The following is a 12,295-nucleotide window of genomic DNA, read 5'->3' as shown; positions in this document are numbered from 1 at the left end:
GTCATAGTTTTGATGCAAATAGTCATGAAAATAAAGAAAACGCATTGAAATGAGAAAGGGTGTCCAAACGTTTGGCCTGTACTGTATATGCATTTGGTTGTGTATATTTGAAGGTCCCCCACCCTCTCCTTAACAGAGACGGAAACTACTTTTATTGCTTTTGGTTATGATTTTTATTAAAGTACAACATTTTACAAAAAGAGTATATTTTATTTGTATGACTTGTTTGTTTTATTTTATTTTTTTAAACATGGCTATTTAAAAGTTTACATTCTAATTACAACATACCAGAAATACAAGTTTATTGCATTTGAAATGGTATACGTTTATTAATATTAAATATCAGTTCATCCGTGCTTATTTTGATCTAAAAAAAAATAATGTCAATAATATTGTTTATCGGCAATAATTTGTAGGTTAATATATTGTCGAGCAAAATGTGTTATCGTCTCAGGCCTAATAGCATGTTAATATTATTGATGCATATATTTTGGAATAGTGCATATTTTCTATATATTTGATGTATTTATTATATATGTTAATTGTCATATAAATGTTGGCTGTAAGTCTTATTGGTAAAGGTATTATGATTAAGCCTTTGTAAGTCATTTTATTTATTTTATATCAGTAATACATCCTTTTTGTTATCATTTGCATATTGGCTGATTGATTACAATAAGGTTTATAAAAAGAACAGTATGATGATCAAGTAAATATTTTTTCATGCAACAATATATTATAATACAGTATATAATGACAATACACACTAACATATTGCTTTCCTTGGTACTCAAAAATAAAAAATAAAACACTTATTAGATTGATTCTGTGTGATTTTTCAAAATAAAATAAAGAAAACAATATTGAAAACATGTCATCATGATTCCATTCTTAATATGGATATTTTTTGATAATTGTAATTTTGTAAAATATTTATACAACTATATGAAAAATAATGATAAAGTACATTATAATGATCATTTAAAAAACATGTATATATTGGGATATGTATACATTATATTCAGTAGTGTAGTCTAAATATTTGTATTATTATACACAAGTAGTTTTTCATATTTCATGATGAATGTATTAATAAAGAAGTGAGCTTGTTTTCTTGAGTCCGCCACATAAAATGAACGATATTAACTTATCTGTTGGGTCTCCAGCTCGGAGTTCGAAGAGGTGACGATCGACCCGACGTGTAGCTGGCGGCCGGTGGCCATCAAATCAGAAATCCACATCAAGGAGGACCCTGATGGTCCTCTAGCCAAGAGGTTTAAGACCATGAGCCCCAGTCAGATGATCATGCCCAACGTGATGGAAATGATCGCCCAGCTCGGCCCCGGACCTTCGCCATACTCGTCTCATCAGGGTGGCAACAACAGCGAATACGGCGGTCAAGGTCAGCGGCTCAATAAAAAAAATTAAAAAAACAACCTCAGAGCTTTGACTCACTGTTTACTTCTCGTCTCCTAGGCAACAGTTACCATGGCCAGGGCAACTTTGACTTCCCTCACGGCACGCCGGGCGGGACGTCGATGAACGACTTCATGCACGGCCCCCAGCTGTCCCACCCGCCCGACATGCCCAATAGTCTCATGACGCAAGACAAGCCTCTTTCGCACAACATGGCCGACTCGGTGAGTTTTGACTCTATTGGATGTTCTTCCTGCTTATTAGACCTTAATGTGGGTATTCAAAATGTGACTTTTTTCTATACTTTTTTGCTAAACAAAGTTTAGTTTGGGGTTGTAGTAAACACATTTTTTTCGGAAACCTTGAAGCTGATTGGAATTGGGGGTTAAATCACCAAAATGATTCCCGTGCGCGGCCACTGCTGCTGCTCACTGTTCCCCTCACCTCCCAGCGGGTGTAACAAGGGGATGGGTGAAATGCAAGGGTAATAAATTCACCACACCTAGTGTGTGTGACTATCAGTGGTTTAACTTTAACTTTAATTGACGAAACTGGCATTTTTAGGTTTGTTATTTGGGGTTATAGCGCCCCCAGCTAGAAGTAGGTCTGTTTTGGTAATTCGGACTATAAATTGTATCGCAAACTAGCAATAAACTGCGAGTAAAAATAAAAAGAGCCTTATTTTTAGTTAGCTACCTGGCTACTTCTTTGTTAGTGACGGATTCGGCTGACGTTATCGTGAGCTGAACAGCAAAAAACACTAGCAGATTGTTTGCCAAAATATGTAAAGTTTTTTCTTGTTCGCCACAACTCTACAAAATTTCATGGAAATTAGTTTTTTTTTCGTATTTCTGTTTACAATTCTGCTCCAAACAAACAGACGCACCAATGATTTGGAGGTGTGCTTTTTTATTACAGTATTTTTCGGAGTATAAGTCGCTCCGGAGTATAAATCGCACCGGCCGAAAATGCATAATAAAGAAGGAAAAAAACATATATAAGTCGCACTGGAGTATAAGTCGCAATTTTGGGGGAAATTTATTTGATAAAACCCAACACCAAGAATAAACATTTGAAAGGCAATTTAAAATAAATAAAGAATAGTGAACAACAGGCTGAATAAGTGTACGTTATATGAGGCATAAATAACCAACTGAGAACGTGCCTGGTATGTTAACGTAACATATTATGGTAAGAGTCATTAAAATAACTATAACATATAGAACATGCTATACCTTTACCAAACAATCTGTCACTCCTAATCGCTAAATCCCATGAAATCTTATACGTCTAGTCTCTTACGTGAATGAGCTAAATAATATTATTTGATATTTTACGCTAATGTGTTAATAATTTCACACATAAGTCGCTCCTGAGTATAAGTCGCACCCCCGGCCAAACTATAAACAAAAACTGCGACTTATAGTCCGAAAAATACGGTAAACGCTAATGTATGTACATCTTTCTTAGCCCATGACTAACCATGCTACAAAGTTTAGTTGGTCGGTTTTGCTCGATCCTTCGGAGTTACGAACAAACCAGCTAATCAGTAACTCGCAATCAAAACTCTTGCTTTGCGCTGTTTCATGAAGCGATGTGCTACCCTACTACCAAGTTTTGCGGTAATCCGTCCGGTTGGGGCAGTTTTTGTGGAATCCTTCTAAGTTTCGAACAAAGTGGCTAACCAATAACTCGCAATCAATCACTTGCACTATTTATGTAACGCTGATTAATGAATTTCTTTCTCAGTTCATGTGCCACCATGTTACAAGGTTTTGCTTATCTAAGTTATTAACAAACCGACTGAACAATAACTCGCAATAGATCACCAATACATTTCTTACAGAGCCCATGCGTACCCCTGCTTTAAAATGTTGCGGAAATCGGTGAGGTGGTATTTAAGTACCGTAATAATGCTAACTTACGAAAATCAAATATTAAACAATGACAACAATCAAAGTAAATACCCCGAAGCAGGTAATACTGGGTAATATTTGTTCGTTTGTTAGAATGTCTCACTCCAGACGATACGTAAGACGATATACAGACGAACATAAGAGCAGAAAATCCTAACATTACTGAAGTGAAGTGAATTACATTTATATAGCGCTTTTTTCTAGTGAGTCAATGCGCTTTACATAGTGCAACCCAATATCTAAATTACATTTAAACCAGTGTAGGTGGCACTGGGAGCAGGTGGGTAACGTGTCTTGCCCAAGGACACAACGGCAGGGACTAGGATGGCGGAAGCGGGAATCGAACCTGGAACCCTAAGGGAAAAGGGGTAGGATTAAAAAAGCTCTGTGTCTTCCTACTTCTTTTCCGACATGCTGTAATGAAACAACTGGAAATATGTGATGCATTACGTTGCATTGTGTGCATGTTCCAAATAAACTGAAACTGAACTGAACATGCTAACACAAGAGCAAAATATGCTAAGATAATTGCAGAATATACTAAAATAAGAGCAAAATATGCAAACATTAAAACAAATTATGTTAAAATAAAATCAAATGATGCTGACATACAGTTTGTGCAAAAGATGCAAACATAAGTGTAAAAGATACTCAAATAAGAGCAAAAGATGCTAACATACACGCAAAACATGACGACATCAGTGTAAAAGATGCTAACATAAGTGTAAAAACTGCAAACATGAGATCAAAAAATGCTAAAATAAGGGGAAAAGATGCTAACATTAGAGCAAAATATACTAACCGAAGAACAATAGCTTCTAACATAATAACAAAAACTGCTAACATACAAGCAAAATATGCTCACATAGGTGAAGTGAATTACATTTATATAGCGCTTTTTCTCTAGTGACTCAAAGCGCTTTACATAGTGAAACCCAAACCCAATATCTAAGTTACATTTAAACCAGTGTGGGTGGCACTGGGAGCAGGTGGGTAAAGTGTCTTGCCCAAGGACACAACGGCAGTGACTAGGATGGCGGAAGCGGGGATTGAACCTGCAACCCTCAAGTTGCTGGCACGGCCGTTCTACCAACCGAGCTATACCACCGGTGTAGAATATACTAACATAAGAGTAAAAGATGCCAACATAAGCGTAAAAGATGCCAACATAAGCGTAAAAGATGCTAACATAAGTGTAAAAGATACACAATAAGAGCAAAAGATGCTAACATAAACACAAAACATGCTGACATCAGTGTAAAATATGCTAACATAAGTGTAAAAACTGCTAACATGAGATCAAAAAATGCTAAAATAAGGGGAAAAGATGCTAAGATTAGAGCAAAATATACTTAAGGAAGAACAATAGATGCCAACAAAAGAAGAAAACTGCTAACATACAAGCAAAATATGCTAACATAGGTATAAAATATACTAACATGAGAGTAAAAAATGCCAACAAAAGAAAAATCAAGCACATTATTTGTGATTAGAGAAGCCGATAAATGCTTTAAAATGTAATATCGGAAATTATCGGTATCGGTTTCAACTTCCCGATTTTCCCGGGAGACTCCCGAATTTCAGTACCCCACCCGAAAATCTCCCGGGGCAACCATTCTACCGATTTCCACCCAGACAATATTATTGGGGGCGTGCCTTAAAGGCACTGCCTTTAGCGTCCTCTACAACTTGACGTCAAGTCCGCTTTTCCTCCATACAAACAGCGTGCCGGCCCAGTCACATAATATATGCTGCTTTTACACACATATAATCAACAGCCATACAGGTCACACTGAGGGTGGCCGTATAAACAACTTTAACACTGTTACAAATATGCGCCACACTGTGAACCCACACCAAACAAGAATGACAAACACATTTCGGGAGAACATCCGCACCGTAACACAACATAAACACAACAGAACAAACACCCAGAACCCCTTGCAGCACTAACTCTTCCGGGACGCTACAATATACACCCCCCGCTACCAACTAATTAGCAGGCTACTTCCTTTTACTATTTTTATTGACTGATGAAACAAAATGCTAACAATAGCAGCAGGATTATAATCTTCCATCTTCTTGCTGCCCTCAGTCTCATCTTGGATAAAGTTCCTTTGAAATGTCGCTGTTAGCATGTCCTGCCCCATGTGATGCGTTCAATGTCAATCAGTATCTAAGACATGTCGGCCACTTCTCGCAGATACCTCACTCTTCCGGCAATGAGCAGTCACATGGTCCATTGCAGCAGAGCTTACATGGGTCGCCACACCCGGCGAGCCAACACCACAGCGGACCCCCGCCCCCCTCGCGACAAGCTCCGCCCCCTCCTCCTCAGCAGCAACAGCAGCAGCAGCAGCCCGGCTCCAACAGCCACCCCCATAGCGACCTGACCTTTAACCCCTCCAGTTTGGACAGCCAAGCCGGCTCGGACATGCCGGAACCTTCTTTAGACGTGAGTTTGCGACTTTTTTACCGAAAAGGCCTTTTATAGAAAGATGTTTAACATTTTGTGTTCCCGTGCAGCTTCTTCCAGAGTTGGCCAACCCTGACGAGCTCTTGTCCTACCTGGACCCTCCGGACCTCCCCAGCAATAGTAATGACGACCTCCTGTCGCTGTTTGAAAACAACTGAGGCGTGCACCGGGGGCGTGGACTTTATAGCGCCCGGACGCCGCTCTGTACTTGACGAACACAAAGATGCACTCCCCCTTCTCTTCTTCCTCTTGTACAGTTTTACTTGGGAACACAAAAAGACACGTCGGGAAGTCCTTTCGAACTGTGCAGCTAAAAATCACCCGTTGTTTTGAACGCCACGCAAACACTTGTAGCATTTTCACTCGGCTGGAGAGATCCGCCATGTTGTCGTTGTTCCGTGGGGAGAGGCCACCACACATCATTTAATAGCACAGGAGATCCACGCCACGCAAAACAAACAATGAAGATGAATAACTTTCGATTCATAAATGTTCCTTTTTACTACAATTGTGATATTTTTGTTAAAAACTGTTTCATATGTTTCTACAAAGTCATGAATCGTTAGGGATTAGGGATGGGCATATTGATATTTTATAGGGCTGCAACTAATTTGATAATCGATTAAACTGTCGATTATTACTTCGATTAATCAATTAATAATCGGATAAAAAAGACAAACTACATTTCTATCCTTTCCAGTATTTTATTGGGAAAAAAACAGTATACTGGCACCATACTGATTTTGATTATTGTTTCTCAGCTGTTTGTAAATGTTGCAGTTTATAAATAAAGGTTTATAAAATAAAATAAAAAGCCTCTGTGCATGCGCATAGCATAGATCAAACGAATCGATGACTAAATTAATCGGTAACTATTTTTATAATCGATTTCAATCAATTTAATTGATTAGTTGTTGCAGCCCTAATATTTTATTTAATCCAATAATTTAAGCATTTTATTATTACAATTACTGTTGTAAAAAAAAACAAAAAACTATAAAATATGTATCTTGATTTAAAAGTTAAAAGTTTTATTTTTAGACGGCAAAAAATACTAACTTGATTTTTTCTTTAATTAAACAAACTAAAGCAGTTAATTTATTTGCTTACTTTAGCATGTGAGAATTTTCTTGCCACCTTTTATTCATTTATTTTATTATCATGGCCGCAATTCTCTTTTGCAGTGTTCTAATTTAAGACCAACTTACCGCATTTTTCGGAGTATAAGTCGCACCGCAGTATAAATCGCACCTGCCGAAAATGCATAATAAAGAAGGAAAAAAACTTATATAAGTCGCACTGGAGTATAAGTCGCATTTTTTGGGGCAAATTTATTTGATAAAACCCAACACCAAGAATAGACATTTGAAAGGCAATTTAAAATAAATAAAGAATAGTGAACAACAGGCTGAATAAGTGTACGTTATATGAGGCATAAATAACCAAGTGAGAACGTGCCTGGTATGTTAACGTAACATATTATGGTAAGAGTCATTCAAATAACTATAACATATAGAACATGCTATACGTTTACCAAACAATCTGTCACTCCTAATCGCTAAATCCCATGAAATCTTATACGTCTAGTCTCATACGTAAATGAGCTAAATAATATTATTTTATATTTTACGGTAATATGTTAATAATTTCACACATAAGTCGCTCCTGAGTATAAGTCGCACCCCCGGCCAAACTATGAAAAAAACTGCGACTTATAGTCCGAAAAATACGGTACTTACTACAACGACAAAGTATGGACACCACAGACTGGCCACTTTAGCTCTTAAAATAAATGTTATCACGTGTATACCGTATTTTCCGGGCAATAGAGCACACCGGTAGTTAAGCCACACGCACCAAATTTTAGAACAAAAAAATATTTGTACAAATGAACCGCATCGGACTATAAGCCGCAGATATAAACCGGTAGATTTTGTAAATGTTTATTTACATACGTTAATTGTTTCCAAACAGTGCCTGTAACACGGCAGTAAAACGGCTGATCAAACAAAACAGAAGTCACCGTCACCAGCTGCGGAAGCAGGCTCTCCAATCATTTAAACAGACTCAATAATTTCACAGTGATTTCTACCATGAATTGATTAACGTGGACCCCGACTTAAACAAGTTGAAAAACTTATTCGGGTGTTACCATTTAGTGGTCAATTGTACGGAATATGTACTGTACTGTGCAATCTACAAATAAAAGTCTCAATCAATCGATCAAACGTTTTGATCAAATTACAAAACTGAAACAATACAAAAAGAATGCCGCCATAAGTTAATAATACTAACACAGATAAATGTGTTAGCATATTCGCTAATGCTAATGACGCTAGCTTGATTACATTATGATAGCGCGTACACATATGCATGAAAAACACTCCTACAGACATCACACATGGGACGGTTTAGTAATTATGTATTGTTTTAGTTACATTGTAAAACTAACAAACGTTGCTTGGAGTGATGAAGGAAGAATCTTTTCGAGCAGGAACGATATGGACGGTTATACTTCTGGTTCAAGGCACGAAACGGGAAGTAGATTTTCAACCTGCACCACCTGCATTGAGTGAACCCGTCCAAAAGATGGCGTCAGAGCACAAACAATAACCCACCTTTTCAGTGTCTCTGTCGGTGTAATATGAAAACTATTTGTTGAATACAAAACATTATGGCCGGTAGCCTAGAAAAATCTATAAATTAGCCGCAGGGTTCAAAGCATGTGGAAAAAGTATAGTCCGGGAAATACAGTAATCAAGCCTAGATTAAGCCAAGATCCCTTTGAAAGGTGTCAAATATGCCATTTATTTACAAGTGTGTGAAAATATATGTAATATTTATCATCACAAACTAGGGGAGCACAAAAAACTCACTCATTTGAACAGTGATTCTTATTCATTCTGATTCTAAATCGATTCAAAATTTTCAAAAAATGATAAAAGACCTAATAATGATAATGTTTCAGGCTATTTCCATGCAACCAGAAGGAGCTTTTCTAAATTGTAACCCGTTTTCAAAAAGTTTCATTATAATTATTATACCAATTAATACATTGCGAGAATCGGTTTATATCAAAAATCATGTTGAATTGAGAATCGATTCTGAATCAAATCACCACCCCAGGAATCGTAATCGGATCATTAGGTGCCCAAAGATTTACACCCATATCACAAACAGTTAAAATGTTGAATATTTAATATTAATATTATAACACATTGTCTTTTGAGAATTTTTAATGTCTTTCCCAGCTTTACAATAACAATTTAGTAAGGGAAAAAATCTGCTCATGCTTGTAGAAATGTTTTAATGCAAGCCGTGTGTATAATTGTATTTCATATTTAATATACCGGTATGCTAAATTGTGTACATGTTAGATGACACAAGGAAGTGGCATTAACACACATTTAAATATACAACCTAGAGTGGAGATTATGAAAGAAGGCTTTGGAACAATAAAAAAAGTGTGCATTTATATAAAAATGTACAATATTATGAAAAATAATCTTTTTTTTTTTTTTTATGCGTAAAATGTGTGAATATTTCTAATTAAAATATTGAACAAATTGTCAAAAATAGATACTCACGAGTAACAAATGGGTAGTATAAATAATTTGGCCTTGTAATGAATTTGCATTATCTTTTTCTACCATTTAAAAATATTATTTAAAGAATGATATACAAAAATTGCACTCATTTGGCTGGTAATTAATGAAAGACAATGAATCAAATGCCCATCCCTTGTCTTTATCTCTGTTTTCCGCTACTTTTTTTCTTCATTTTTGTGCAAAACTGTTCTCTATCACCCTCTTAAATGATGTGCAAAGTGTGCCAACTAGTACATTTCTACGCTATATGTTTTTATTTTATGATTTCATTCAAAACGCCAACGTAGATGCTCTTCTCAGTAAGCTCATCATTTTTACTGGATTTTTGTTTTCTACGTTCTGTTGCATCTGCTGCCTCATTACACAATTTATTTTTGGGAAACGGCTCACCAAAGTTGGACAAATGAAGATGGATAATGCGTGCGTGTGTGTGGGTGTGTGTGTGTGTGTGTGTGTGGGTGGGTGTGTTTGTGAGCGAAGGTCCTATTTGACAGTTAATCATAAAACGCAGTATCGTTGCCACATTTCCTTTTCTCTTTAATGATAACGCTGTTCCAGTATGCAAATGTATTATTTTCTAAGAAATGCTATTGTACTGTAAATATAATAATCATTGTGAATATTTTTCTATTATTTCCTCGCATCGCCGCGTTTTCTGTTCCCGAACTGACCTCCGCCGCCGCCGCCGCCGCCTTTGTGTACGCGTCACGTGACCAGCCCACATGTCTAAGTTATTTGCACGTGTTGATTTTTATTTTTATTTTAACCATCATCATGTATGTTCTTTTCCCATCTCTCTTTTATTATTTGTTTGCATTTTGTTTCAAGATGTTTGTAATTGCGCTGGCTTATGAGTGTAATGTGAATATCATTTTTTTCAAAGATACCTACAGTATATCACAAAAGTCATGATATTGTTTATATTTTTCTTCTTTTTTTTTTTAATCTGGCTTTTTTTTTTAAACCCACATGACGGTATATTTGAATCCCTCTTTTTTTGTAATTTATTTTATACTGTTTTATTCTTATTAATAATACTCTGTAAGGCTAGAAATCCAATGTCTCTCACTGTAGCATGGCGCTAATAATTGTAAGCGTTCCAGTTCAACACACTGACATGTTTCAATCAGTGACAAAACACTGCCACATTATTAATATTTTTTACTTTCAAATGATGTTTTTTTTCATACAAGTGAGCCACTTTTAGTGTGTTAGGGCAGCACCCTCAATCTGTAGTTGCACAATCACACGAAAAGACTCACATCTCTTGTTGGAATAAAATATAGAAAATCGAGTGAAATAACGTTAAGGGTGGTCACGTGTCCTAAGGATGTGTGTATATATGTACAATGAATATAGAGACATGTGGACAGAAATGTATTCATGTTCCCTGGGAATGTGCATTGTTTCCTCAGATTAATAATAAAAAAAACAAGCTTGCAAACCTCTCTACTGGAAAATTGTTAGTTGGTGTCCCGTCGTTTTTGTCCGTCGCCTGCATACAAAAGAAAAATAAAGGTTACATGCAAATACATTTGTTTACGAATATCACCAGTTTGTCCATTGTATGTACAATCACTTCATACTCAACTACTGCAAAAACACAAAAGGAACTCATTGTGATTTTTTTTTGTTTAAAGTCTTGCACAATTGACCACGTGGCACCCTAATATTTATCTAATAAATGTATTCAGAACATACCTGCGTTGTTCTGTGCTCTTGTCTTTTCTGCAATTGTGTTTCCACGATAGCTCAGCTATTTATTAACCGAATAACACATTTAGAGCTTAACTGTAAACAATTAAAAAAAATTCAACTGTCATATTAATTGCTAGCTTATTGCCATTTTAGTCGCCATTTTGTTTTCGACTAGTGAAATATCGCGAGGTTTACCGTGGGCTGTGTTTTTGTCCTCTTAATTAATCTTATTTCGCAAATAATTCAGCATCTTATATTTTGACACATTTATGTTTTGTCCCATGAATTTATGTGCTATATTCCTAGTCGACTGTTGGTACGTGAGCGATAGCAGTCATTCCAGCAACATGCTAACTAGCATGCTAATAACATGGCGCACGGCGATAACTATCACTTTCCACAGCTATTTCGTTTAAACATGCACTAAAATGTTATAAATTAAATTATCACGTTATTAAATAAACCATAAATAACAGTAAATAATTCCCGCATTTTAATTGGATGCTTGCGGTTGTAAAACCACATGTCTTACGTAACTCTTTACAGCCAGGTGAGCGATGTTGTGCCAGGGGTAGAATTTTTCCAACAGTGCTGTGTTGATGACGATGTTTATTTAAAGGTAACATTGCATTATTCTTTATAATATACGCGGTCTGTAGTACTGGTATACTGTAGTAAATGGCCCTTAGCAACGTATTTTCCTAAAAAATACAACATGTTTAATATTCCGGAACGATAATGCGTCGTGTCACATCTGGCAACGATTTGAGTTTACTTCCGTTTAGGCTGTAAACACTTCCTGTTCCTCTTCCTTGTAAAAGCGTGTTTGACTTTGGCGTGAATGACGTGAAATGACTTTGTGGCGATAATATTAAAAAAACAACGAGAAACGGTAGCGCAGATATTTATTAACCGAATAACAAATTTAGAGCCTGACTGTAAACAATAAATATTTCAACTGTCATATAAATTGCTAGCTTCTTGCCATGTTAGTCGCCATATGTTTTTTGACTAATGAGATCTGGCGATGTTTAACGTGGGCTAAATTTAAAAAAAAGTTTACCGTGGACTGTGTATATTAGTCTTATTTCTCAAATAATTCAGCATCTTATATTCTGACACATTTATGTGATGTCCCATGAATTTATGTGCTATATTCCTAGATAACTGTTGGTCATATA

The 12,295-nt window shown here is 36.3% G+C and overlaps 1 protein-coding gene across 3 annotated transcripts in view; it reads left to right on the top strand.

Annotated features, from left to right (window-relative positions):
- LOC133610381 (zinc finger MIZ domain-containing protein 1-like) overlaps positions 1 to 11,107 on the top strand; it is a 251,894-nt gene extending 240,787 nt beyond the window's left edge. For all 3 annotated transcript variants that reach the window (XM_061966581.2, XM_061966582.2, XM_061966583.2), the window contains 4 exons: positions 1,167 to 1,402; positions 1,477 to 1,640; positions 5,536 to 5,787; positions 5,859 to 11,107. In XM_061966581.2, the coding sequence (XP_061822565.2) occupies positions 1,167 to 1,402; positions 1,477 to 1,640; positions 5,536 to 5,787; positions 5,859 to 5,966 (760 nt within the window). In that variant the 3' untranslated portion in view covers positions 5,967 to 11,107. The remainder of the gene's footprint in view (positions 1 to 1,166; positions 1,403 to 1,476; positions 1,641 to 5,535; positions 5,788 to 5,858) is intronic.
- Positions 11,108 to 12,295: the final 1,188 nt, after the last annotated feature.

The sequence above is a fragment of the Nerophis lumbriciformis genome, linkage group LG11, assembly GCF_033978685.3.
Source record: "Nerophis lumbriciformis linkage group LG11, RoL_Nlum_v2.1, whole genome shotgun sequence".
Taxonomy (NCBI): Eukaryota; Metazoa; Chordata; class Actinopteri; order Syngnathiformes; family Syngnathidae; genus Nerophis; species Nerophis lumbriciformis.
The sequence above is the reverse complement of the archived record's forward strand: the minus strand, read 5'-3'. Positions and strand labels throughout refer to the sequence as shown.